The sequence below is a fragment of the Balearica regulorum genome, chromosome 1 (assembly GCF_011004875.1).
Source record: "Balearica regulorum gibbericeps isolate bBalReg1 chromosome 1, bBalReg1.pri, whole genome shotgun sequence".
Taxonomy (NCBI): Eukaryota; Metazoa; Chordata; class Aves; order Gruiformes; family Gruidae; genus Balearica; species Balearica regulorum.
Genome location: NC_046184.1, coordinates 115,691,569 through 115,719,529, shown reverse-complemented (window position 1 = coordinate 115,719,529; position 27,961 = coordinate 115,691,569). Strand labels below are relative to the sequence as shown.

Sequence of the window (27,961 nt, the reverse complement as noted above, 5' to 3'; positions counted from 1 at the left end):
CATATGGTTTGTGATTTCCCAACTGCAATTGTCAAGAGACTTCTCGTGCATAGGGATCTTGAGTTGTGCTGCATGTAAAAGGTTAATGGAATCTGGGTTAACTTTTTTTTCTGTTTGACATGGATATTTGATCACTTCTTCCATTTTTGTATAGTAACTGTAATGGCATTGATGCCCCACCTTTCCCTGAAGTATTGGCATATTCAATGTGTTGTTAGCTATCCATCTTTCTTGCCCTGTATTAAAGTTGTTCCAGCTTCTGCCAAATTGGCCCAAAAAATGTACGCATGCTTGTTTCACATGCTTTATGCTGAAGTCTTCAGTGATTTTTTTTTTTTTTTTTTTTTTTGGTCTTTCTGAGCTTCCTCATAGTAAGCCTGGCCTGTATGGTTGAAAGTTGATTATTTCAGATTAAATATTAGATCCTTGACTTCAAAGTCCCAGGATGCCGTGCCCAATTTATGGAAGCTTTATATCACTACTTCTCTTTAGCTTGATTTTCCTCTATCTTTTTTTGTCTGGCTTCTTAGAAAAAAGCCCTGCATCAGTACATAGTACATACGTACCTAAATTTGGGAAGTTTACTTTCCTTGAAACAAAAAGTTGTGTAATATCTAATGTGTTTAATACATAAACGGAAACTGCTTAATCTGAACAACAGCCAAACTATCTTCTAGCATTTCTGTAAAAGGATCTTCATAAAATTTAGGGAAGACTGAAATTGATGTAAGATTGTCTTCTATGATACCAAAAATCGTATGCTTTTTTTTATTCCTTTTTGATTTTTATAGGTGACTCAAGGTTCTGAAGAGGTGGGAAAGATGATGGTACGGGAGCTTGTTCATAATTTCTTAATGGACCTCTGCTGCTCTCTGAAACATGGCATAACTTTCTATGATCCAAGTCTTGGAACTTCTGGCAAGTAAGTCACCAGAGAGCTGAGATTGTATGTGTGTTTTGTGCTGGGAACGAGAGACCTCACTAATTACCTTGTCTGCCCTTCTAGGCCTTTGCCAGTAACTTCACTGAATTCTGCTTCCATCTCTCTTTCTTCTGTGGCAGAAGAAATAAATATGTTGGGTCTTTTTGTTGTTTTTGGTTTTAACTTCCCAAGATGAAACTATTGGATCTCCTTATACCTCTGTATACTAGAGTAGAGAGTGCTCTCCCTGTTTGTAGAGGCTTAGGCAAGGCAATGGTTGTCTTTCTCTGAGCCATCTCCTTGAATAACTAGATAAGTCTTTTATTTTAAGTTGTGATTTTGGAGCATAGATTTTTTTTTTTCCCTGAGGTGCCAGTAAAGCATCAGAGCTGCAGTGTAAACCAGATGGTAGTAAAATATCTAGTCCAATTTACATTTTGTAGAACCAGATGTGGTTTATCCCAGATTTTGGCAAAATATCAATATTTATTTCAGTAGTGCTAGAATTTGGCCTGCAACACCTAATCTGGAAGCACCTATTTGCCCTACAGTTTCCATTTGCTAACTAGTTAAACTATGTGTGCACTGAGATTATAACTGATAGAGAAAATAATTGAGACTCTTGTAATTCCATGGAGGGGTTCTCATAGTTTATGCTTTATCACATTAGCTCAGCAAAGAAGGTACTAGATTGTAGTAACAGGTACTGATACTGAGTGGTGCTAGACCAGGTTGTTTCTTGCTTTGAGCAAAATTTTAGCTGGTATTCTTCTGGTATCTGCAGTATTCTCACTTTGTTTAGGGATATACACAAGTAAACTTAAAAAAGAAGACCGAAAGACCACAGAAAATACTTCCAAGTTTAATGTAAGATTTTAATTCTACATTTTTAGCTTTGTGAAGTTTGGTTAGAATATCTCTGAAACATTGTGGGTTTAATTAAAAGTAATTGCTCTTTGTCATGCAGAAAATCGGGAGGTAAATTCAGTTCTTAGTTTTCTGAGTATAAACTCAGAAATTATGCCAGCAGTGTGAGAGGTCTTGCCTGGAATTTACCCCAGCAACAGTTAGAGGAGTTGCAGCGTTAGCATCACATGTAAAGTATTGAAATAGAGATTTCTTTTTCACAGTATTGTTTTGTCTTCAATAGGGGAGGAAATGTGGTGCTTCTGCGCTTTCTGCTTGGTTTAAAAACTGCAACAGAAGATGAAATGGTAGCTGATCTGATGGTGAACATTCTTAAAGTATGCCCAGATTTATTGAATAGATACTTTAAGGAGGCCCAGTATTCCTTTGTTCCTAGACTGAAGTCAGCTTGGATGGACAATATGAAGTTACTCAGAAAGGTAAGACTGTGAATGATATGCACCACCTCTCCATAGAAATATGCAATCCCAGTACTCTTTTTTTTTTTTTTTTTTTTCCCCCTTCCAAAAATTGAAGTTGTTTTTATTAAGCAGTAGTGGAGAATTACACAAAATTGTAATAGGAAAGATGGTAAAGTCGAACATTCCTGACCTACAGAAAAGTTACCAACCAAAGGGACTTGGCAGTAGATGAGTAAGCCTGCCTTTGATTGCTTTTATTACAGATAGATGTTATAATGCCACTCCTTTGTAAAATTTGTTACAGTTTGGGTACTGTGCAGTACAGAGCCCAGCCAGCCTGTGGTGCGGCTGTGTTATATATAAACTTAACTCTGAATTAATCATCTTAGCTGAGGTCTTCCTAGTGACAAGGAACAAGACTTCATTGATTTCAGAAGAACTAAGGTGAGGATCAGGGAGTGGGTTTTTTTGTTTTTGTTTCAGAAGCAGCTGTTCTGTATCAGAGGAAACTCACATGTCTGAAGATGTGCTCACAGCTGTAAACGCACACTGCTTTAGAGTTTATTAAAATCACTAAAAAGCAAACAGGCACAATATTTCATAAATAATAATTTTAAAAACAAACGAGTCCAGCAGTGGGGAAGTTAGGTGGCTGAGGTTTAAGTGAGCTAAACAGGAAGGGCTTAATGGTTCTGAAATAACACCATCAATTTACTGTAGGTATGTTAGGAAAGAAGCAGCAGGCAGGATGCTGTTAAATGTCGGATAGGGTAAATGGAAGGAGGGGAAAAAGGCATCCTGCTTTCTGTGGGTACTGAGGAAAATGAGCCACGGCTCCGAGCCACAGCTGCTTTAAAAAGTGTAGACATAGAGTGAGTTGGAAGGTCATTTGGTAAAAAGCCATACTCGGAGGAGGAGGCTGTATAAACATTTAACTAAACCAGGAAAGAAGGAATGGAAGCAATGGAAAACATCATGTTGGTGATAGGTGTTTTGAGATGCAGCAACATGGAAGCTCAGCTAGAAAAACCTTTTGTCCTTCCTGAGTGTTCCTCTGACTCCTTGCTTTAGCAAGTAGAATCTGTAGGCTGTTTGTTGAAAAGGCGTGGCCTTTAGCAGGGGTGCAGGTTACATAGAGATGTTCCATTTAGTTGAGTAGGAGTCTGGGGGATGCTCTGTAGCATTTCTGCATAAAAATTGATGTTTAGTGCTGTCATTACTTTTGACAAGTCAAAACCCTTCTGTAAAATGTTTCCCAGAAGAAGCTGTTATCTCCAGGGCTATATCGATGTTGATTAAATTGTTATTTGTATTTCAGATCTATGAGGCTCAACCAGAGATTTCCAATTCTTTTAAGACTTCAGAGTTTATTCCTCTTCCCAGGTTACTTTCTATGGTGATGGTAACAACAGTCCCTGCAGTATGTAATAAAACAATGTTCACCCAAGGACTAAATGTAAGAGCAGTCTATAGTATTTCAGTGGGTTTTTTTGTCCTTGTTAATACTGTTTGATTTAAGTGTGTGATCATCCAAGAAGTTGGTTAATTCTTAAGTTGGTTAATTACATGTGTTTTATCTTGTCTGTCCCAGCATGTAGCTGGCTTGGGGAAGCACTGGAAAATTAATTAAAACCCATTGATACTGATTCCAAGAGCCATTCACAAGCACCAATTCTGTCAATACTCACTAGTGTTTTAGGCTGGGAATCTGAATACCTACAGATTCTTTCTTGCAAGCCAAGGTTAATTAATAATAATTAGTTAGTTAACAAATTCTAACACATATCAAGAGTACAGATTATATGCAAAGCATAAGACAAAGCAGTGACATCATTAATTCAACTTCTTTCTTTTAGTTGGCCAGCACAGCAGTGAAGCACAGCATACTGTCACTTGTGTCAATGGTTCTGAGAAGAGCCTTGAAGAATATTGAGTACTGTTTGAATGAAGAAACTTGGCAAAAGTCAGAAATCTACACACTGTCCATGATGCAGGAGTTTGTACAGCTGTACAGAGAAGCCATCAGTAAGGTACAAAATAAAAAGAAAATTGAGTCATTTTTCAGCAGTTAACTACTCCTCTGCACTTTCTCCCCAAGTGATTGCAGCCTGAGAGCCAGAAGATAGTGTCTTTGAGCAGTGGGAGGGGAAGGCCGTGGGTTTAAAGGTGTTAATAAGTGGTGCGGTGGTAGACTACACTTCATAACAAAGCTGGCTGATGGAAGTGTGAGTAAAATTTTGTTGGGAGAGAAACCAATGTAAATTTGTTACAGGAAAATTTTTCAATAAAGTGTTCTTTCCAGTATTTATGTTCCGCAGAAGTGAAAGTACACTACTTGATTTCAGACCTTTAGCTGATTGCATACAAGATCAGTTCCAACCTTTGTGAAGAGCAGCAAATATTCGTGTTGGTTGTGAATATTTTTATCACAATAGCTTTGTCTCACACAGGAGAGCTATTGCAATTGACTCTTTTTCTTTCAGCTTTTACCAGACATGAACAATATAGTGGCTGTCTGGCAGTCTCTTCTGAAGCAAGGGAGAGAACACCACGATGGCCAGGAGGAGAAAAGGGAAGGAGATACCTCCACTGTGAAGGCAATGACTGAGACAGTGGAAGTTGCTGAACAGCATGGTAGGCAAAGCAGGTGGAGTTAGCCCTTCTTACGTGTGTGTGTATGGGTGTTGTGAAATCCTTATCCCATGCAAGGGAGTTAACTTCAGCAGAGTCCAGATGTCACTTCCGCTTTTACTTTTTATCTTTGCTTTGTTCAGTTCTTCAGGCAGTTTAATTCTGACCAGCATCAGAATTGCCTAAGAACACAGTTTGACAAATAGGCTACTGTTGCTACTTAGGAGGTCAAGCAGTTTGACTTTCTGCTGTCATACAATCACAGAATAGTTGAGGCTGGAAGGGACCCCTGGAGATCAGGTTGTCCAACCTCTCTGGGCAACCTGTGCCAGTGCTAGGCCACCCTCACAGTGAAAAAGCGTTTCCTGATGTTCAGAGGGAGCCTCCTGTGTTCCAGTTTGTGCCCATTGCCTCTGGGCCTGCCACTGGGCACCACTGAGCAGAGCCTGCTCCATCCTCTGTGCACCCTCCCTTCAGGTATTTCTATACATTGATGAGATCCCCCCAAGCCTTCTCTTTGCCAGGCTGAACAGTCCCAGCTCTCCCAGCCTTTCCTCACAGGAGAGATGCTCCAGTCCCTTGGTCATCTTCGTGGCCCTTCGTTGAAATCTCTCCAGTGTACCCATGTCTCTTTTGTACTGGGGAGCCCATAACTGGACCCAGTACTCCAGGTGCAGCCTCACCAGCGCTGAGTAGAGGGGAAGGATCACCTCCCTCAACCTGCTGGCAATGCTTTGCCTGATGCAGCCCAGGATACTGGTAGCCTTCTCTGCAGCAAGGACACATCGCTGGCTCGTATTCAGCTTGGTGTCTGTCAGGACCCCTAGGTCTTTTTCTGCCAAGCTGCTTTCCAGCTGGGTGGCCCCCAGCATGTACTGGTGCGTGGGGTTGTTCCTCCTCCAGTGCAGGACTCTGCAGTTCCCCTTGTTGAACTTAACCCTCCTGACTTTGACCCTCCTGTGCTAGTAGTAGGTGTATCTCGCAGCCACGTGATAAAACAGGCAGGTAAATTGTGATATGCCTGAAAAATAGGTTTTTGAGGGGTTTCAGTTTGGCCAAGTTATTTTACCATGAGATCATATTTTTGAAGCAGTTAGTAACCGTGGTGTCGTGGTTTAGGCCCAGCCGGCAGCAGAGCACCACGTGGCCACTCGCTCACCCCTCCCCCAGCGGGATGGGGAGGAGAAGTATAACAAAAAGCTTGGGTCAACGTGGCTATACAAACGCTTGTGTTGCTGTAGCACAGGAGTAGAAACATGCATGTGTTGGAAGAGGGAGAGAGGGTTGGAATGAAGGCTTCAGTTGTCCTTTCTCAAAACCAGTGTCCCTCTTGAAGGATGTGCTTTCATAGTCCCATTGCAGGGAACTTGAAGTTTTAGTACTCTCTGGAGCTTGGCTAGCAGCCTGCAGTGCTTTACTTACAGGCTGAAGATAAATCTACAGTTAGTTTCATGCCCTTCACAGGGCATATTCCACAGCAAGACTTCCTGGAACAGAGAGTTTTTAAGTGTATGTCCTTCAGTGTGTGGCTTTGGGCAGCAGAATAGTTGTCAACACTGACACTCCAAGGCTCTTTATTCGTAGAGTGCCCGCTGAAACCAATGGAGCACCTGATCTCTAAAGTACTGGAGCTGTAGTTTCTCTGCATACCAGGGTGATAATACTGTATCAGTTACTCTCAGATCACCTTTTACAGCTTTATTTGCACTGTGGCTACTAGAGAATTGTTTTTTAATGGGATTTGAGACTCAGGCAAACAATGACAAGGTTTATGCATGGCATCCATCCAGTTCTTCATAGCTCCCTGAGGGAGACCCAGTTAACAGGAAAAAAGTAGGTGTTTAAAAAAAGTTTTGGCTGCCCTTCATTTATTTTGCTTCCTTTAATTAGTGACTGGATACCAAGTAGCTTTTATATGTCCTCATGTTATAAACTAAAAGAATGTTTAGCTGCTGAAATACCTTTCCCAAGAAGTAAACGGCTGCCTGAACTGGGGTTGATGTTTCTCTTATACAGATGCTTGTTGTCTTCGTCTTGCCATGAGGTCACATTGAGAAAGTATTTTGAAAGAGGGAAGGGAAAGAAAGAAACCTTTAACTGAAGTAATAAATTAGTATACTGTCTCCTGCACTTACCCAGTCAAACCTACCTGGCATTAGGTAAAAATAGTGTCCCCGGAAACCAGCAGCATGACCACATCCTTTTTTCACTTTTTTCTATTGTTCAGCCTTAAGTTGAACAGCAGTGGGACGGATTGGATTCTTAGTGAGTGTTAAAATGTTGAGGTTGTCTTTTATATGTATGAGTACTTTAGAATCAAATTAGAAATGGCAACTGCCAGTTTAAGCACTGACGAAGCTGATTTAGTTTTAAAAGTATTTACACAGGAATGCTGGGGAAGGAAACTAGGGATTCCATGGGGTTTTTTTTCCTGTTTCTTCCTGTTAGTGAGGAGGATAACTGATCATTTCATAGGCAAGTCTATTAGAAATATAGTTAATAATTCTTCTGTTGGATAATGCAGGTGCTACGCTATGCTCTCTTGGTATGAAGGAGGGAGAAACTAATTATGTAAACGCTTTGTTTAGGTTCTGATGATGCTGAGACACTGTTTCTGAAAGCTGCACTACTTCAAGTCATATGCCTGTACCAGAAGGTCGTGCCCCACTTGGTAACACGGAGCAACTTTGATTTTAGCAAGCTGCTAAAAGGTATGTGATGGGTATTTCTCTGGCTATTTACAAGGTCCACAGCAGAAAGGAATGTTTTCTGTGTAGATAGAGAAAGAACTGTTTTCTAAAAGTAATCCCTTTTAGCTTCTTTGTTGTGTTGGCATTTATTGTTGCTATATCTGTGGTGCTCTGGCACTTTGCCTTCTTAAATTCCATAGCTGCTCTGCTGCACTCAAGTGTTGTAAGTGATAGGTTGTGCTACAGTCTTCCTCTTTGTGTGTCATATTCTTGCAAAAATTTGGTCTTCGTGGGGTTTTAATTCTAATGTTTCTGAGGAAAACTTATGTCCAACTCTTCATGAGATTTGGGTGTATGGTTCTTGTAGACCTCTGTCAACAATCCAACATAAGTAAGTTATTTCCAAACTCTTATTAGCCACAATGATACAGATTTATTTTTTTAACAGGATAGTTCACAGAAAGTTTGGGGTGGGGGAGAAGCACATACCAATTCACCAGTCTCTTCTGGAAAATCTTTTAACATTCAAGTATATTTTCCATTTGTTGTGTTGTGAATTATTTTATCATAGTTTGGCAGTATGTGGGGAGAATTCTAGCCTTAGGTTGGCCAAACATAATTGTAGCGTGTCTGGGGATCTCATGGTATGAAAACTTGTGGATTGCCAGCTTATCTTGCAGTGGTGGTTTGAAACCTTAAAAGATCAGTGTTCCTGAAAGCTCGGGAAGATATACCAAAATAAAGTTGCTTGTATTGCTTTCAAACCTCAGGTATCGTCACTGAAAAGGGCCTCCGAGAGGAGGTCCCTCCTGTTTTGCAGTACCATATACTGAAAGTGGCTTTGGAACTTCCTGCAAATAAATTTGCCTGGTTCAGAGTACAGGTAAGAGACTTCAAGGCAGATTTATGTTTCTTTGGCCTGTTGTCCTCAAGTCTCTACATCTGGCAGTGCCTAGTTTTAAACTAGTCCCAGTCCAGTCGTTTCAGGAGGGGGCCCTTTTGTAAAACCAGTAGGAGTTGCAGTCTTAGCATGAGTGAAGAGTCCCTTCTGAGCTGAAAAGGTGTTTTGGTTTTTTTCAGAATTTTTTGCCTCCTGACAAGGGCTGCCAAGGTTCCTTCAGCTCTTCTTGTCCTTGCAGAGAGGCAAGAGTGAGAATTTGCTGGTTTCCACTTGTCTGGAAAGCCTGAGATTTCAAACCAAGGACATGAGCTGCTGAGGGGAGCCATCCCACCCATTCCCAGGGAAGATTCTGGCTTTTGTTAAGGCTGTCCCTCCTCTCCATAATTACTGGAAACTTTCAGGGTCCCTGCTCTCTTTTTTACTGCAGGCCTGTAAAGTAAAAGAGCTGTAGAGGGCCTGCTTTTCATGTCTGGAGAGAAGAGTGGGCCTAGCTTTGGTGGGAAGCAGAGAAACCCATAGCTGTTATGACTGTGGCCCTTCTTTGTAGGAGATTTTCTGTCCTTTCCAGTTGGCCATAAAGGAAAACTGAGCAGAGTTAAGAGCAAGCAAAGGAAAACCTGGAAACAGGCAAAGAAGCTAAAGTGTTTTCTTGTAGCTTTGCCCTTCTAGTATAGACAGGTTTTAACAGAAAAGATAAAAGCTAAATCTGGCAACTTTGCAGAGGGTTACGGTTGTTAGACATCAAATGCAGTCAGTGAGAAAAGCAGAGGAGGTGGCGGAAGGATTGTCATTTGATGTTCAGATAACGTTCGGCATCCCTGTGACTTGCATTGTTTTCCTGTTCTTTGGGGATCAGTCTCTTAAATGTTTGTATGTTTTATTCAGACAGTACTTGTAGGAAATCTGAATTCCTGGGGATAACAGAAATAGTAGAATGGATGCCTGGGGAGGAAAGTGGCTTTATCTTGGACCCTTAGTTGGTGTTTCTGTTACTTTTCTCCCACTTTCCAAAAAAAGTTGTACTTATCTTCCTGGCTCATCTGCCTGGCATTTTTGGGCAGGTCTATAAAATAATATACTTTTATTACATGTCTGCTTCAGTGTAACATAATCCTGTACAGTGTTGCTGTACCACAGGAATTTTAATATATTTTTCTTTTAGGATGTCTCTGAGACAGAGAAGGTATCTGGTGAAAAATCTGTATTCTATTTACTGATGAAAATGTTTGTTACAAGTAACCATTCTCATCTGAAAATTTCAACCAAAAAACTGATCATCAAGGTAAGCGTTTGATCTGACATATCAGGATATTCACTATATCCCATTGGTCTAAAATGTCTGTATTCTAAAATTCTTCTTAAAGCGGATACCTTAACTGCATAGTTGTGTGGCCAACAGTTTTCTTTCCCTTTTTCTGTGACTGTTCTTGGAGATTGCTGTAAGATAACTACCTATTAGCTAAATATTCTATGAAAGTAAATGTTGTCAACTGAATTTGCTACCACAGTTGATGAAATGGTAAGGAAAACGTCTTTAATGTTTGCCAACCCCCCCAGACTGAATTAATTCCAATATTGTAATAAACCTATGTAGTTTGTACCTGCAAAGGTCTTGACATTGATCAGGAAGAGATGATTTTTGATCTTTCTTTTTTATCATCATTTATTTAATCTGTACTTCATCACTCTAGCCTTCCTAAAGCCTTAGCTAGTTTGCAAAATAGTCCTGTTTGTTACAGTCTGATACAGTCTCTGATGCAAGGAGTACTTTTGTCTTAAAAATGAATTAAAATCCCCTTCTGTACATTTAAATAAGTTATCTGACTTTTCAGAAGTGCTCATCAACTACATATCCCATGAGCGCACCAGTGGCAGTCAGTTTCAGTATCTTTTTAAAACTGGGCATCTTTTAATTATCTAAGTGGAGGTACATTAAAAACAAACCCAACCAGCTGTCCCTCCCAAGAGAAAATCCAAAAAGCTGTTCTAAGCCCTGAACATGGCTCCTTGTGCAGTGTCCCATAGTGGCATACAAGTTTGGATGCAGCTTTGTGCATTTAATTTGTGCATTTAACTTCACAGGGTGCAATTGTGATATCCAATCCACTACACCAAAGTTACAGTGATTGAATTAGGATTTAGTTGCCCTTGATCCATACAAGGGATTAAAGGCAGGTTACCTTTGTCTCACAGTAATGAATATCTCAATCAAAACCTACCCAGTACAGTTTTTCTAGTGTATTTGGACTCTTTTGCTGAGTGGAGATGTGGGCTGCCTGACTCATTCTTGTTTCCTCTTTTAGATTCAATCCATTTCATTTTCTCTGAATACAGGAGCAGTGAAGTTTAGGGCAGTTATGTCAGCAGAAAGGCTGCTAAGAATAGATATTAATGAGTGTGTTTTGCTTATTTTTCAACACAGTGCCGTATAATCTGAAGGCATGTTTTTGGATTTCACATTCTGTTCCTGCCTGTTTTCATGAGAGCTGCAAGTGTATTTCTATTTCGAGACTCTGCCAAAAATAGTTAATTATTTAAAAACGAATCCTTTTTTTTTTCTTTTTTTTCTCTTTCTTTAAATGAATTATCCTGTCAGATTTGTGTAAGCAGTGGTGTTATTTTTATAGCTGATGGTGGTGTACACAGAGTAAATGTAGAACAAATGAGCTGTGATAGCTTCCTTTGTGTTTTGTGTGTGTGGAGAAACAAAGGCACAGATTCATCCTGCATAATTACAGTCATTTAGTGTAGGTGCCAGAGTTAGGAAGCTGGTCAAGGTTTCCTCTGTTGTTGAGAGTGAGGGGCAGGTGGTTCTACCACTGTACAGCTCAAATTGCCTGTCATCTGGATTGTCCTTCAGACAGCCATTCCTCCTCCTCCTCCTCTTCTCCCTCCTCATCCTTTCTTTCTTTCACAGACAGAGCATAGGGCCACCAAATTCCTAATTTAGGTACCTCAGATAAGGGCCTGAATTTAGATAGCATGAAAGTGGGCAAAAATTTCTAAATATGTTAACACCTATTGCTTGACAAAGATTGTGATAAAATTGCGTCTACCTCACCACCCACAGCAACCATGAGCATGCCTATGCTTCTCGCTGGACCTTACTGTGATCACGACCCACTGTTCATTTATTTGACTGTTTACCCATCTGCCCAGCTCTTCTAAGCACAAGTAGCCTGATTTAGATTTAATTTAGCAGTGGTTTTCCTTTATATTACATCAGTAGTTTTCAAGACCCTAAAAGGGTATGGCACTTTTTTTTTCCTTGCTGTAATGGTATCATATGTTCATAAAAATGTACAACCCTCTTAAAGCAATATAGCCTGCTCCCCTGAAATTATAAGAATAAGGTTTACTAAGGTGGAGGAAACGAATGCTCTGTCTACAGAGAACTTTGACCTCAGTAGGGTTTGTGCTGACTTCTGTTGTCAAGCAGTCAGAACTTGACATGATTGGACCAAAAGTCCTGCTAGACTTTGGCTCTTACCTTTGCCTGTGCCTTGAGGGGGACTTTCCTTGCCAGTGTGTGAGACAGCGTTGCAGTAGCCCCCGTTGGAGGGGACACATCTTGTGTTTCAGGCCGTGTGAGGGGCAGGGGACACACTAGCTCCGCTGAAGCTGTCCAACATAGAAGGCCCTTTTGCAGGCTGGGAGCAACAAGATGGATTGGCCCTGGCTATGGCTCTGTGCTGCAGCCAGCTCTCTTCCTCTGTGTCCCCACACCGTAGGCCTTGAGCAGCGAAGCAGCAGAGAGGCTGCTGCAGTGAGCAGCACTGCAGGTAGCACAACATGCATATTGCCCCGGCATGTGCTGAAGCAGATTCCTGCGCCCTGAGTTCTTGTAGAGGTCTCATATTCCAAATGCGTGGCTATGAACGTTTGTAGTGAGATCGCCACGTGCTCACTGCCCAGTCCAGCCGCTGTTGGCAGCGTACTTGAGCGGGGTGCAGGCAGGATCCATCCCATATGCATGGTCAGTGTGAGGGTAAGAACTAAGTGGAGTTGTACTGGGTTTGTGCTGCAGGCAGCAGGTGAGAGGAGAGGCTCTGAGAAGACAGGAGCAGAAAGAAGTTGCTCTCAGCTAATTTTCCCAGTTGTGAGAGAGTAAGCCATGTTTTGCCTCTTTCTTTGGTCATTCTTAAAGCCCTCCTTTCTCTTTCCCAGGACCACTTCTTGCCCTTTTCCTACAGCACCTGTGTGTGTCTGGCAGAGCTCAGTGGGTTTCATTCATCACTTGTAATATAGTCATGCCTCACCTCTTACTGCTGTTGCTGAGAGCGCAGTAAGCAAAACGCTCATGATGAAGACACTAGGCCTTGGCCCTAGTTACGCTGAGGTCAGGTGATACAGTCTTGGGAGATTTTGTTTTAAAAAAATGCATTGGTTTATCCTCTGTTAAGCAGTTAGAATGTCCCTGGTGAGTGGGAATCAGGCCTCTTGAACTGAGGGGGTGAGAATGACAGACAGTTCTTTTCATCAACTTACTCTTCTTCCCTGCCCCAGAAGAAGAAAACATGAACTTGGTCTACAAAAAGATCTGTGCTTTTTCAGGGGTTTTGTATTTTAGTTGTTGCTTGTTTTGGGGTTGTTTTTTAAACCCCCCCCCTTTGGTTTTCTGGACAGGTTTTACGTGACAGCGGAGTGTTTGAGTACACGTGGAAGGAACTTTCAGTTTGGCTGGAACACTTGGATAATACAAAAGAAGACAGAAAGGAAGCAGTGATTCAATTTTTGGAAAGGGTAACAACTGTTCAAATTAGCTGGATAAACAATGTCAAGAATAGCATTAATGGAAGCTAATTATTTTGTTGCTATTGTTGAGAAACTTTTCAAAGATCAGTGAATGAATTCTGAGAAAGGCAGTGTTTGTAATTCTTTGTACAAAACTGACATCTTTCTTGTCTTGGGTGGGAGGACGGTGGAATGATTTGGAGGAAAATTACATCCAGAAAGATAAGTTGTTATTACAGTATTGTTGATGGAAGGGTAGAGTGTTATGTGTGGGGGTAGCTCTTATCTCTTCTTTTCTTTATGTGGCAATACCTGCCAAAATTATCAGGCCTAAGTAAATTATAATATTTTACAAGAAAAGTTGGCATTTCCTGTTTACTTTCCAGGATGTTAAATGCCCAGTGCTTCCTCTTCATTGCAGTTTCTCCAGGGACTCACTCTGTGGTAGCGCTTTAGGTGCAAAACTGCAGCAGACGTTTCTTTTTCCTTCAGGCCCAGTGTCCCATGTACAGTGGTAACCATAGGTAGATTCCTGCAGAAGTATATGGAAATTGTCTTCCTTAACAAGATACGGTTCCCGTAGACTTAATAGCCTGTCCACTTACGTTTCTCTCTCAACCTTTGTTAACAGATCCTGTTGAAACTGGTGACAAACCCCTATCCATATACAGATAAAGCAGCAGACCTTGTTCAGGAGGCCAGTATGCTCCAAGTTAATATATTTAAACAAGACTCTGATAACGTCAGCATCCCCATCTCTCACATTGACGGTATGTAGTGATTCCATCTCTCACATTGACAGTGTGTGGTGATTTCCTCAACAACAGAGAAATCTTCTAGCCCTAATCTGCAAACTGATGACAAACAGGACAAATCCTGCGTAAGTAAGGACTTGCAGGATTCAGCCTTTGAGCTGTATTTAGTACCCGCAGTAGAAGTCTGAATTGCAAAATTACCACTTTGCCTCCAAAAGTAATTTCTGATGCAGTTATGCCATTTTAACAGTATTTTAAATCTCTTTCTAGGCTCCTGCAGCAGCATTTTCTAACTAAAATGAAAACTGTTGCAGTTCCTCTCCCTGGGGCTGCTCATAGCTGCTCATCCATGAGGAAAGGGACAGGGCTGGGGTGCCCGGGGAACTTTCATGCTCCCAGGCACACAGCTGGAATTTCACTGCTCCTGCTTTCTGGGACCAGTCACAGTCCTACTGCTGACAAACTCAAAATGCTGCAGATGTGGACACTTGGACAACTTACCATGTGCTAGCTGTTCCGCTATAACAGTCCATGCGTAGGATTTTGCAGTACATAAATGTAAGATAATTAAGGTAGTTTAACACTCGGTACCAGATGGATCAGTTGCCTTGAGTTGACTGTATTACACAGCCATGGAATACATGGTATCTTCTTCATAAGTTAAAGCTGTCTTTGACTCTTTCATGACCAAGATTTGGTTCTGTGGCCACATAGAGCTGAGAAGCTCTTTAAGGACTGCTCAGAATGTTCTTTTAATGAGGAAGTGGCTGCTTCCTTTGTGCTTTCCCATACACATTTCCTGTCACTGTTATGTTCTGATAGTCCTTAGCTAATGCCATCATGATAGCAGTAGGTGATGCACCTCTTCCCTTCCCTTACTTCTGTCAGCAGTCTTGAAAGGCAACAAGTGAAGTTAAGCACAGTGTAAGAGAGAGTGTTTTTTACAGTTGCATTTACCATTACATTGCTAATCAAACATGTCTTTCATCATTTTTTTGCTTTGGGAAGTCAGAAGCTGCCTTGTATTCCTGGAATGTTGGATGTTGTTTTCAACATCCAACATGATGTTTTCTCCATTGTTTTCTAGTTCGTCCGAATCCTCTGCTTATGTTTTTTTCTTCACTTAATAGATGTCCTAGATATGGTGGATGTCCTAATTGAGGGCAGCGATGGCTTGGATGAAGAAATTGGGTTCACTTTAAATGAAGACACGGTCATCCAAACATTTCCATTCAGTGCTGTTGTCCCTGCTGCATTAGAAGCCAGGAATATACTGTTGCTTCAGACTGAAAATGGAACAGGTACAGACTTTTTTGTTTCTATGTATCATCTATGCCAGTGGAGTGGAAGCAGGATCATTCTTACCCAGTGAACTCCTGGAGGTATTTTGTTCTCTCTGTTGCAAGCAGAAGGAGGTGTAGATCCGTGGTGTTCCCTGCTCAAGAGAGGCATTAAAGCTTATGTGGTGCTTCTGTCCTTTTTTCCTGATCCTAAAGAAGCTCTCTCTTGGTTTCCAGAGTAGGGAAAATAGATGGAAATGCAGGCACTCTATAAACTGCAGTTCAACTCTAGGGAGCTGCTACTGTAGGAAAACAAACTTGCCCAAGTTAGAAGATGAGAGCTCACCTTTCCCCAATGAGATGTGGGGAAGTGAAGGAGGAGAATGACCCCAGGCCAGACAAGAAATTGCTCTAAGCACAGTATAGAGGGGACCGAGGAGCAGTGCAGAGACACTGTCCCTGCATGGGCAATCTTGGTCTGAAAGCAGTTGCACTACAACAACAACGGTGTTTAAGCACAGAGTGTGCAGATTGTGAGAGAAAGGTGCTTTCAGTGGCTGTAGGCACCTCTTCCACTGAGAGAAGTCGGTAGGGGAAAGAGAACTGGACTGTTGAGTAGGAAATGGATGTGTTTTCAAAGAAAACTTCCTCTTCAGAGATGACGCTCCAGGGATGAATGTTGCAAAGTTCTCCCACCTCCTTGAGGAAAGGATTTGGTGGAGCAAGGCACCACAGGGGCAGCAGTTGGCCTCAGAGCAGGATTTGCCAACCCCACAGTGCCTCACTAAGTCCTATCTATTTGGCTGTTGAGTAGCACCTGGGCTGGGCGTGAAAGTCCGAGTTCTGAAAGAAAATCCTCCGTATTTAACCAGTGCATGTTAACTTGGGTTTGTTCCCACTAGTACATATCAGTTCTGTTCTTAGTGGTGCTGGGCAGGGGTCCTTATCCATCAAAATACAGACAAGTTTAGCACAACACAGCAAAGACAGAGTTAGTTTTATGTTTGTCTGGAAGGAAACAGGCCAACCTGAGCATGTATCTTAAAGTGGGGTGATTATTTACTTCAGCAAGGACTACTGTATGGAGGATTTTTCCAGATAGCTCAGTGGGTCAGGAACACTTGTCTAGTTTAATCACAAACACCTTTTAATCCTATTCAATATTTTTTAAAATGATGCTATATGGCCTATTGCCCAGGCCTTAAGGAAAGAGGGTTGCCTTAGTGTCTGTGCTCATGCAGATTACTTCTGTCAACAAGGGTTTCATTTTTTATTTTGCTTTTCTAGGAGCACACATTGTGGAGTATCTTGTTGCTGTTTTCACTGACCTCCTGCACTCTCAAAGAGATCCCCTTGCCCTCTGCCTGATGTTCCAGCTCTATGATAAAGATCTGAAAGTTCTGCTGAAAGTTTCTAAGTATCCTCAGCTCTACCAATTTAACCAGTACTATAACCTCTGGATACCCCAGCAATCCCAGCAACCTCTGGTATGGAATACCTGAAGTCATGTGATTGCTTGAGTTGGTATTACTTACTATAAAACCTCACAGTGTAGAAAGGTTAACGCTTCCATCAGGAAGTGTGTTTACATTAAGCTAATTCTGTATTGCTTCTTGATCACAAATTTGCTCCTCTGATGACGCAAGAGGTCTGTGTGAAGCCAGGGCTCAAGGATTGTCTGCAATCACGCAGAGTACAAGTCCTCGTCAGGCGCAGTGTAGCGTAATATATGTTGTGGCCCAAGGAGCACGATTACAGTGGCTGGAGTTCACCCAGGAAATACATGGACCAGTTGTGCAAGGTGTTGATGTGTTTTTCTGTTAGCCCAGCAGTGACCATGTGCGGATTCCCCGCGGGACACCTTTGACTAGCTCTGTGATAGCAGGACTGTACACATGTTTTGCTGGGACTTCAGTCCCGATTTCAGCACAGAACTCATTTGAAAACAAAGGTAGCTGAAGAAACTTTTGATTCATACTTATCTTTATTTATCTTTTTTTTTTCCATTTTAAACAGTTTAAAAAATGCAAAGAGGTGTGCAAAGAACCTGCTGTGGCCCTGGATTCTGTATTTACCAGTTTGCTAAAGAAAGCCTATGAGAGGGGAAGTGATACCTTACTGGAAGACGATATCCAGACAAAGTTGAGAGATTTGGCTTCCCATCTCCCGCCTGAACAACTTTTGTTAGGAGTAAAGCATGTGTTGCTATACCTGAAATCCACAGTGGAGAACTTTGGCAATGTAAGAGCAATATTGTGAGGATATTGTGGGTTGGTTTGTTTTCTTTTAATGCAGAAAGTACAAATGACTTGGCTGTTAAAACTTAAGGATCCAGTTCTGCAGCTTTTTCACATACTCAGCTCTCACTGAGGCGATAGAGCACCAGACAAACCTGCACCTAATTTATAAACAAATGTCTGTCCCTCTAATTGTTGAGGAGTCTTGGATTCACATTGCATGGGTTACCTCACTGATCTTTGTGTAGTGTAAATAAACTCCAGATTTTAATCCAGCTCCTGGGTCTCCCATAAGAAGCCTTTCCAGAGAGTGAAATTCAGTGGCCTCTGTTACACCAAAAGTTGCAGTATAGATGAAAATCTATATTTATTTGGCGCCCTGAGACTTTTTTTAGAATTGGGTTTCTACAGAGGGGAGTGATTCCTTCCCCCAGAAAAGGCTTTAATTTAGGAAGTTCTTAGTTAACTTCTGTTCCTGTTGGATAATTGTCCATCTGCTCCCATCCTTCTCATTTTCTCAACTTCCAAGGTGTCTTTATTTTCACAGCTTAGTAAAACTTTTGGTCCTGCCCTTGTTGACCTCTGTGTGGACCTGCTGAGCAGCTTGTTGTGCCGGGCAAATCAGATAGAGTTGGATAATCAGCAGAAACGAGAAAAGCATCAGACTGAATCAGATCTCTTCATGGATGAGGAATCTCTGGTTATGGAGGAGTCTTCAAATGACAAGGTATCAAATCCCTTGATATGCAGGCCAGAAGCTCACTTGTTAGTAAACTTTGATTTGATTTATTCCCTCAGGAACTAGTCTTAGGTTTTGCTGGACCATTAATTAAAGGAAATGATCTTAAACATGAACAATTTTTGAGCACAAATTATGTTAATATGTTTTCACTGATCACCAAAATATGGAACTGGCTAAACGTGACAGAGACTAGGGGATCTAGCAGGGATCAGGCTTTGTGAGTGCTGTGACTTGATAATAATCATGAGAATTTCTAGGATTTCAATTAGGATTAAAGCGTCCCTGTCGCACGCTCGCTGTAAAAGGTCTTGAGTAGGATTTTACTGCTTTTGCCAGGTCCTCAAAAGGGCAGGGAGCGAACATGATATCATGCATACGCTGTGTATTTCACAGAGTTGTATTGAATGGTAACAGGTTGATGCAGAGACATGCTGTTAAGGTCTAGGAGGAACTCTTAGGAACTTTGAGCATGTGGTCCAGCAGTTACAAAATTACTGTCTAGAGATTTGACCAAGCTGCATCATCCACAGTCTCACCCCTAAACTGGAATATGGTTAGGAGAGGTCTTGACAGAGATCGCTCACCTTTGCAGAAGAAATTCTATTCCCTGAGCCCTGTGTAAAGCCCAGTTATGAAAATTAGGTATTTGAAGGAGGGAATTTTTGCCCCACTTTTATAGGTGCTGTGAATTTGTGGAGGTTAGAATGGAATTGTATTGACAAACCCCAGAACATACAGTTTTCCCCTGGAAACGCTTAGATGTGTGGAGAATGTTGAGTGAAGGTGTGCCTCCCACATTATAAATCATGGAAGAATAGTATTTATGTGCTTGTAATTTGTTAATATTTTTAATCTTCTGACCAGTTAATAGACAATTTAATGTGCAGTAATTGTAATAAACACACTCTACAAAATAGGCAGATGAATGATTTTTTTTTTTTCCCAAACTGTAATTATCCATTCAGTGATATTGTTATACCCATTTGTTACAGACACTAGAAGATACACTCATGTTGATTTTCAGACATCCTACGCTGGAGAGTTGGTTCCTGGCTTTAGAACAACGTTCTCTTCCTCAGCACAGTTTAAACCCTCTCACTGTGAAGCTCCTGTCAGCTCGCCTCAATTCCGGTGTGCTCCAGCTATTGAAAATGGGTGCCCCAATGCTGCAGAGCATGGATCACAAACGTGTGTTATCGAAGTATTTTGAAGCTATCACAAAAAGTGTCTTGAAAGAGCTACAGGCTGTGGGGAAAGGCAGGATCCAGGTCTCTCCCAAGAAGTCTCACCAGCTGCAGGCTCTGGAGGAATTGCAGATATACATGGCTGCAGCTCAGCTGAAGGAGATCACTTCAGCCATGCTGGGACTTCCTGAGATGAGCTTGACTACTCAGAAATCTGAAAAATCCCCTAAAAAAGGGAAACAATTAAGCTTCTATGGACAGATTTTGGTGCAGCTTCTCACAGAGAGCTACCAAAGGCAGCCCCAACAAGGAGAACTACTGCTATCCACAGAGCACATTAAAACTTTGGGGATATTGATGTCAGCATCAGCCAGCAAAGATCTTGAGAAGGTTTTCCTTCAGGCTCTCCAAAGCGAGCCAGTCCTTGCACACGCAGTCAGTGTAGAGGTGCACGTTCACTGCCTTAACCAGAGGTCAGAAACCTCCCTTGCCATTGTGGGCATACTGATAAAACACTGTAGGACTCACCTGCTGCAGTTTGAGCTGTGGTGTCTGAGCAGTGACATGGGAAAGTACCTCAGGAAAAACATGGAGACCTTTCTTCCACTCATTAATATGTATTTGCAATGCAGAGACCAGTATGATTTCACTCGACCTTCCACAGGTAAAGCCACAACTGATCCCTATTTGTGTTTCAGGAGGCCAAATTCTCATTGTAGGCTCTGCTGTCCTTAAAGTCTTGGATCCTCTGCACAATAAGTAGAGGTGGTAAAAGTTATGTGTCTAACGATTCTCTTATAAGCACCTCTGCAGCATAAAAGGTAAAGGACTGTAATGAAGCTTGCCTGTTAGACTGAAACAAAGTACTCTTACAGTTGCTGTTGCCCAGTTTCCTCTTTTGAAGCCCTTATTTAATACTTAGTGCATATGAAAATCTGTCTTCATGCTTATCTTGGTTTAGTATAGGAGGTAAAAACTTTTCTTGGGCATAGATAGAACACTCTCTGGTGAGTGGAATGCCATAGCCATATGGTTTTGCAGAACGTAAGCTTTCACTTTTGTAAGTGTAAGAGTCCAAAACTTTCTTCTAAAATAAATCTCCAAATATAGCTTCCTACAGTAATGCCTTCCTAAGCTGGCAGTCCAAAACTTTCCAAACCAACAGCAGCATTACATTGACAAGACTGTTAAATTTTCTACCAGCAAAACTATGTTAGGATTCAACTCGCCAGAACAGGATCACTTTTAATTTCATTTCTCTTACTGCATAGAAATGTGAACAGCAACAGAAACAGGCTGACTGTAGTGGTTGGTGGGGAAGGCTACCTCTATCTAGGAGAATTTCAAGTAGTGAAAAGACCTTATCAGCACACAGGAAAGTAGAGGATGGTTCAAGAACTAAGCCTTTCTCTAGCACCTAATACACACCAGTGGTTTCGTGCTTGAACATTAGAAGGGGAAACTGCTGTCTGACTGACTTGATTTATAAAGTACCTGTCAGCTGTCTGTTGATGTGAGAGAAAATTTCCTTTGAGCCCAGGGTCATGGAACTGGTAGAGGTTTCATCCTTCCTGAGACGCAACGGCAAGGCTTCTTATCAGGAAGTTGTCCCTCTTGTGAAGGTCTGCTTTGTTTGCCCATATCTAATCGTTTCAGCAAGTGGTTGTCTGGTACATATGCTAAACACTTCCTAATGGTGCTGTGAAGCAATACAGAGCACGCTTCTCTGTTGCATATGAGCAGCTACTGTAATATAATTTCCTAGAAACTAAGTAATCTGGGTCTTGATTAGAAAAGTGATTTGGGATTTCTGTAATTATAAGTCTGTTGTGGCTTAACACACTTAGATGGTGGAACCTGTGCCCCCTGCTCTCTCCCAACAGTTGTCTCAGCTGTTATACCTGTCTTGAGGAAAGCTCTGTGGAAGGAGCTCTGCAGTGTGTTTCAAGACACAGAAGCGTCACATGAGACTACTGTGAAACTGCAAGTCCTTTCAAAGTTGTTGCCATCTTCGGAAAGCAAAGGGTTGCGAAACCTTATTGACCTGCTTCCTGCTGCTCTTGAGAAAGCAGAAAATAATGAGAGGTAGGCAAATCCAGTTGCCCTGTTTCAGCACTTGGTTTGTCCTATAAAGCATTGTGATAGATATGCATGAATGCAAATATTGTGAACAATAGTAGCATCCTCTCCTCAGAGAATCTGTCACTTTACGCTTTGGCAGCAAGATGTCTTTATGATAACATATCTTTACAAAAAAGCATGTTACAACATTAAAAAATAAATAAATATCCTTCTGCAGTTGGACAGTGGCAGATGCTATATCTAGAGTGCTTGAAAACTCTGAAGAGCTGAATTCCTGGAGGAGACGCCTGTTATCAGCCTGCATGAAGGGGTTAATTGTCATGTACAACAGCAGTAAAGATGAAAGAAAGCAAGAAGTGGAGAGGTCCATGCTGCTGAGGCTAGAAGAATTATTGGTGAGACTTCTTTCTATCTGCACTGCTAGAATGTGACACTGTGCATATGCGTTATTGTGCTCTTGTATCTTGAGTAAATGTAGATTGCACTTTATTTTCTGTTTCATGGATTATGGCTTCTACGGGCTTTTAATAGCTTTTGCATAGTTAACTTAGCTTGCGAGTCCTTTATAAGAAGCAGTTTTGAGTTGTTCTTGATGATGACTTTCTGCTAACAGTCCCCTTTGAAAATCAGAGTTTGAGGTATTCAAGAGTTAAAAATCAAAGGTTGCCAATGGATGTTTTTATTTAAAAAAAAGTGATAGAGACACTTCCGACAAGACCCTTCTGCCATGCCCTCTGAAATCTGTGGCAGAAATCCAGTTGATCATAGATAGAAGTGCGGACTTTGATCATAAAGGACACTACTTGATCATTCCCTCTGTACTATTGTTTCTTTTGTAGTTCAGTAAGGTAGGCCGATTCATGAAGGTCTCCGCAGGCAGTGAATGCCTTTAATCTCTTGCTGGCTTCTGGTGAGATTCCTTTTTAGGACATGATTGATTGTAGAGGACAAGAGTCTAGCAGGACCTATGGGGCCACCTCATAGTGTTCATCCTGATGGTGTTCACAGGCCTGACGAGGTTAGCACCTACCATTACCGGGACTGCTGGCATGTGCAGCTGACAGTCTTGAAACTGATTGTTGTTTACTGTGGTTTATAGCATTTCAGGAAAGATCATTTTTTGTAAAGGACACGTACACCCAGCCACCCCTGTTTGTCACATGCAAAGGTTGCTTAGCTTAAGCATGTTGTAGAGATACAAAAACCTAGTCTCCGGTTTTGACTTGCTGACTTTTTATTCCTTTCACACTTCGGGAGTGTGAAGAGTTTCAAAACTCTGGGGGGTTTTTTTGGTACCTACAGACGAGCTTGCTTTTTAATTCCATACAGCCCATATGCTCCCTTGCTCTCAGGACCAACAAAATGAGACTTGCAGTTTCATTTGAATGGGGGCGTAGGATTGTTGTATCCAAGAGCTTTCTTCCCTGTTAACCTTTCATCATCCCACCTGAGTGTTTGGCTTGCATATTATTAGTGTGTCTGTTGAACAAAAATTGCTGGTCTTGATGATCTGTAGAAGCTTTATGTGCTAAATGTAAACATCTATTTTTACTTACTGCATGCACAGCGCTTTGTTGAAGAAGTGGACCCAGATGACTGGTACAGCCTTGTGAAGACAGGACTCAAGTAAGTAATTCTGAGATGCACCAAAGGTGCTGTAGGAGGTCCAGTTCTGTTCACTTGACCTTGCCCTGCATTATACTGGAAACAACCTGTCTCCCTTGAATTCAATCAGATTTGACAATGCTCCTTGTTTCTCAGGATGCACTTTGTCACATCCACTGGTTTCATCGGAGCCTGAACCTGCACAACTGCAGGCAGATTTGGATTTTATGCTCCAGTTAGCATAACTAACATAGCTAAGTAGATAGCTGGACTAGCTTCTTTTCGACTGGCATAAAGAAGATTTATGTTCACATAACTTCTTTTTTATTTATTTAAGGTATTTCTTAAATACAGATCATATGAAAACAGAATCAGATCTTTCACCTTTAAATGTAAATTGTTTAAATAAAAGAAATAAAGTAGTTTAGTTTTAAAACTAAATTAAAATTTAAAAAAACCCTCAACAAAAATAGTTTAGTTTTAGAGTAATCTTAGCTTCTGTAGAGGTAGAAGTGTTAATCTGAAGGGTTGCTGTCTGAAGGGTTAGTAGGCAATCCTTTATTAAGATCAGTGCAGCTACAAGAGTGACTGTGTGTGATGATTCTCCTTTCTTTTCTATAATTAAGATAGCAGTGTAGCTTAAAAAAAAAACAGCTCAGGAAAAGAGGTGTATTTTTAAAATTTGTTCTGGTTTTACTAAGTTTGCTTTCTTTGCAAAGTTCTCATGTCTTAAACAGATTTTTTTTTTTTTTTTTGAAGCAGCTTTCCTTTTGGATGGGGTCTAACTTTTCTGTGATCCTTGCTTCTAAAGGTACCGCTACACAGATGAAGCATTTTTGAAAGTCCTGAATATTGCTATTCAGTTATTATACAAGAAAGAATCCTCACTTAGTCAGAGATTAGTCAAGCTCTCCAAACTTCACATGATGGTCACGCAGCACTCTCTATTTTTGTCAGCCATACTGAGGTCAAGAGAAGAAGATGGCACAAACACCCAGACGAGAGGTATTTTTTTTCTTCCCCTTAACTATATTTAGTAATCTTGTCTTTCTTGCATTATATTCATCCAGTAACTTATCCACCTACATATACTTGCAGAGTTATTAAACAGTTCCAGAATATTAGTGTTTAGTTTTAAATTCTACCTCTACTTGGATCCAAATGTTGTATTCCTTTTATGGTTGCTGGTTTTAAACACTTTTTTTTTTTTTTTTTTTTTTTCCAAAACTACTGAAAAAGTGGGTTTGGAGTTATTTGTTTTTTAACACTGTTGATGTCTTGAATTGATTCTTCTGGTTTTTGTGAGGCTGTTAGTGTGAGATCACTGAAGTGCGTGTAGGTTCTATTAGAAATGTGTGTGACAGAGGCCCTCATTTTAAAATAGGTTGATACAGAAGATTTTAAGTTGATTTTGCAAATTGTATCAAAAATGTTAATTGATGTATATTTGATATTGTAACCTTTTATGAGGAATACCCTTCCATGAGTAATATAAATTGGGTGATGGTTCATGTGTAGAATTGGCTTTGTTTCTTAATGTCTGCCAACTGAAATACTACCTGACCTTGAAGCAATCATTAAATCTACATTGACCTTTGCTTTTTCACACTGTACAGGGCTTTGAGATTCAGCAATTGAAGATGATGTATAAGAAAAGGGGAGGAAATGAGGGCAGCAATTTGATAACAAATTTTGTGTATGTCAGTGAGCAATGTGTAAACAAACTTCAAAGTTTTAAATCACCCGAAAAGAGCTAAAAGCTCTTGTGAAGTCACAAATGTGGTGAAATTAAAAATAAGTAATAGGTTTTGCTGCATACTGTATGTGTCTTACCTTTTGAATGTATTTCTGTAAAGCAGCAAGATGGATTTTTTGAGGCTAGCTAACTTCAGTAATTCAGAAACTTGGTGTCAAGAGTGCATTCATTCAGGCTGTTGTATTTATAATCTGTTTTGTTTTGACATGCATTTTTATATTCCTGTAGATACTAGGTGAAAAAGCCCATGCCTTTTCAGATACTGGGAGTAAATAAATCTGGATTCAGGTCTTGAATCTGCTACAGATACCCTATTTGCCTTTGAGTAATCTGATCACCTATTTGATCTGTTTCTCAGCTGGTTCTAAAATAAAGGTGGATAATTTTTGTATGCTCCAGGTCAGAGTTCCTGTAGCTTGCTAACTAATTGGATTCTGCAGTGATGACCCCTGTTTAAATGAACAGTGTAGAAAGATTTTGGTAATTTACTGCAGGTGGGGTGTGAACTTACAAGTTCTTGCTGTAACTTCTTGAGTAGCTTGGGGAGGTTGCTGGGATGTCTGCCTTTACTCTGTGCAACTCCTGAGCTAATTTAAGATGCCCTCTTAGTAGAGGAGGGAGCTGCGGTGTGGTACGATAGGGTATAGCACTTCTTTTTAACCAGAGAGCAAATGTGTACACGTGGAAAGTTTCTGCAGGGTAGTATGCCACATCATGGACCTCACAATAATGTTTGTGTGTCCAGCTTGGAAATACTGTTTTAACTTCTTAAAAAAACCCCCTTTGTTCCACTTGAATTAAATGCATCATAGTCATCCTTTATTGTAGTCTGGGAAATGGTATATGTGTGGGGTGATATTCATATATGCACTAACTGAGAGAGCAAGAAAGCTAAAGCTGTGTTTTTATTTCAGAGGCCTTGGTGGATATCCTGCTGACAGTTGTGAAACTCAGCCCTTCTCTGTGTGAGAGCAGTCACCTTGCCGTGTTGTTGGGTGCCTACGGGGCTACGCTGAGTGCTGTAGGTAAGTGTGTTAGCCTGGGAAAGGTGCTTCCTACTAGATCTGGTTTTCATCTTCACAGGTGACTGACTTTGGGTTTCATCTTGTTGTTTAGATCAGAAGATACTGCTACTGCTTCAGTTCTATGAGAAGAATAATCAAAGTCTTATAAATTCCAGGTAAGCTGACCACCTTCCTTTGTTGAACTAACTACACATAAATAAGCAGTCTCACAGTTGGCATTTTTCCAGGGTCTTATTTTTAACTGAGATAAACAATGAGTAAGGTCAAACCTAGATGTGAATATTGTTTTGGAAATATTTTCCTTATGTATTTCCTATTCTTAATGTATGTGGTGAGTTGACCCTGGCTGGAGGCCAGGTGCCCACCAAAGCCACTCTTATCATTCCCCTCCTCAGCTGGGTGGGGGAGAGAAAATGTAACAAAGGGCTTGTGGGTTGACATAAGGACAGAGAGAGATTGTTCTCCAGTTACTGTCATGGTTAAAACAGACTCAACTTGGGGAAAATTAATCTAATTTATTACCAAGCAGAGTAGAGTAATGAGAACTAAAACCAAATCTTAAAACCCCTTCCCCTCACCCCTCCCTTGTTCTCAGGCTCAACTTCATTCCTGATTTCTCCACCTCCTTCCACCAGCGGCACAGCGGGACGGGGAATGAGGGTTGTGGTCAGTTCATCACACGTTGTCTCTGCTGCTCCTTCCTTCTCAGGGGGAGGACTCCTCACACTATTCCCCTGCTCTAGTATGGGGTCCCTCTCATGGGAAACAGTCCTCCACAAAATTCTCCAACGTGAGTCCTTCCAGTGGGCTGCAGTTGTTCATGAAGTGCTCCACTGTGCGTCCCTTCCATAGGGTGTAGTCCTTCAGGACCAGACTGCTCCAGCGTGGGTCCCCCATGGGGCCACAAGTCCTGCCAGCAAACCTGCTCCAGTGTGGGCTCCTCTCCCCACGGGGCCATGGGTCCTGCCAGGAGCCTGCTCCAGCGCGGGCTTCCCATGGGCTGCAGTGGGACAGCCTGCCTCACCATGGTCTTCTCCATGGGCTGCAGGGGGATCTCTGCTCCAGCACCTGGAGCACCTCCTGCCCCTCCTTCTTCACTGACCTTGGTGCCTGCAGAGTTGTTCCTCTCATCTTCCCACTCCTCTCTCCCAGCCTGAAGGCACTACCACTGTTGCTGATGGGCTTGGCCTTGGCCAGCAGCAGATCCATCTTGGAGCCGGCTGGCATTGGCTCTATCAGACACAGGGGAAGCTTCTAGCGGCTTCTCACAGAAGTCACCCCTGTAGCCACGCACACCCCTCGTCCCTCCCCCAAAACCTTGCCACGCAAACCCACTGCAATGTAATTCTTATGTGTTGCCCAGACTTTTGGGTGTCTATGGGTTGGGTGAGGAACTGTGTCATTTCAGTAGTACCTCACTCTCCATAGTAAGAACCCACTGTAGGGATTTCATCACAGATGGAGGCCAAAGCACAAGCTGCTAGTGTAGGATTCCTTCTCTGTTCCCTTGGGATATAGGATTCGCTACTTAACACAGCCCTTGCCCTTTTCAGTTATCGTGCCCCTGTATGCATGATATTTGGCTCTGGTGCTTTGCTGGAGAGGGGAGGAATGTGCCAGTGGAGGAGTGATGTATAACTTCTTGCATTAACACATGTATTGTTAGGTTTGGGGTACTTACATGGTATCAGTGCCTGTCTTGTCTTTCACTAGTCTGGACTGTAGCTCTCCTTTTAGCACAACCTTGCAATATATCTACGTGCTTTATAAGAGAGAACCATGTATTGCATAAAATAGTTTCTTTTCAGGCCCTGTACCCAAGCAGTCCAGGGGAAAGTCTGTTGCTAACAGTTCTTACGTACACTGAGGTTTTTGGTCTGCCTTGCTCATACACAGTTTTCTGTCTTTGAGGTGTGGGTGTAAATATTAACAGCAATGCAAGAATACTGGCTCAGGCAGTTGAGGCAGGACTGGACTCTGAATTAAGAACTTCCCTTAGCTTTGAGAATATAGATAATCCTTGCAGCCTGTGAAGGAGGACAGGAAATTAAGGTTCTTGTTAGCAGGGAATCGAAGTGGCTTCCAGAAG

The 27,961-nt window shown here is 41.6% G+C and overlaps 1 protein-coding gene across 1 annotated transcript in view; it reads left to right on the top strand.

The window, feature by feature from the left end:
* Positions 1–27,961, top strand: part of URB1 (URB1 ribosome biogenesis factor) — a 54,286-nt gene that overhangs the window by 10,920 nt on the left and 15,405 nt on the right. Inside the window, 21 exon segments of the mRNA XM_075770743.1 lie at positions 792–922; positions 2,073–2,268; positions 3,569–3,706; positions 4,107–4,280; positions 4,734–4,884; positions 7,470–7,592; positions 8,342–8,454; positions 9,635–9,754; positions 13,099–13,215; positions 13,838–13,976; positions 15,092–15,262; positions 16,529–16,728; positions 17,258–17,482; positions 18,026–18,205; positions 19,213–20,068; positions 21,288–21,489; positions 21,704–21,881; positions 23,054–23,112; positions 23,903–24,096; positions 25,762–25,872; positions 25,964–26,027. Of these exon segments, the coding sequence (XP_075626858.1) occupies positions 792–922; positions 2,073–2,268; positions 3,569–3,706; positions 4,107–4,280; positions 4,734–4,884; positions 7,470–7,592; positions 8,342–8,454; positions 9,635–9,754; positions 13,099–13,215; positions 13,838–13,976; positions 15,092–15,262; positions 16,529–16,728; positions 17,258–17,482; positions 18,026–18,205; positions 19,213–20,068; positions 21,288–21,489; positions 21,704–21,881; positions 23,054–23,112; positions 23,903–24,096; positions 25,762–25,872; positions 25,964–26,027 (3,842 nt within the window).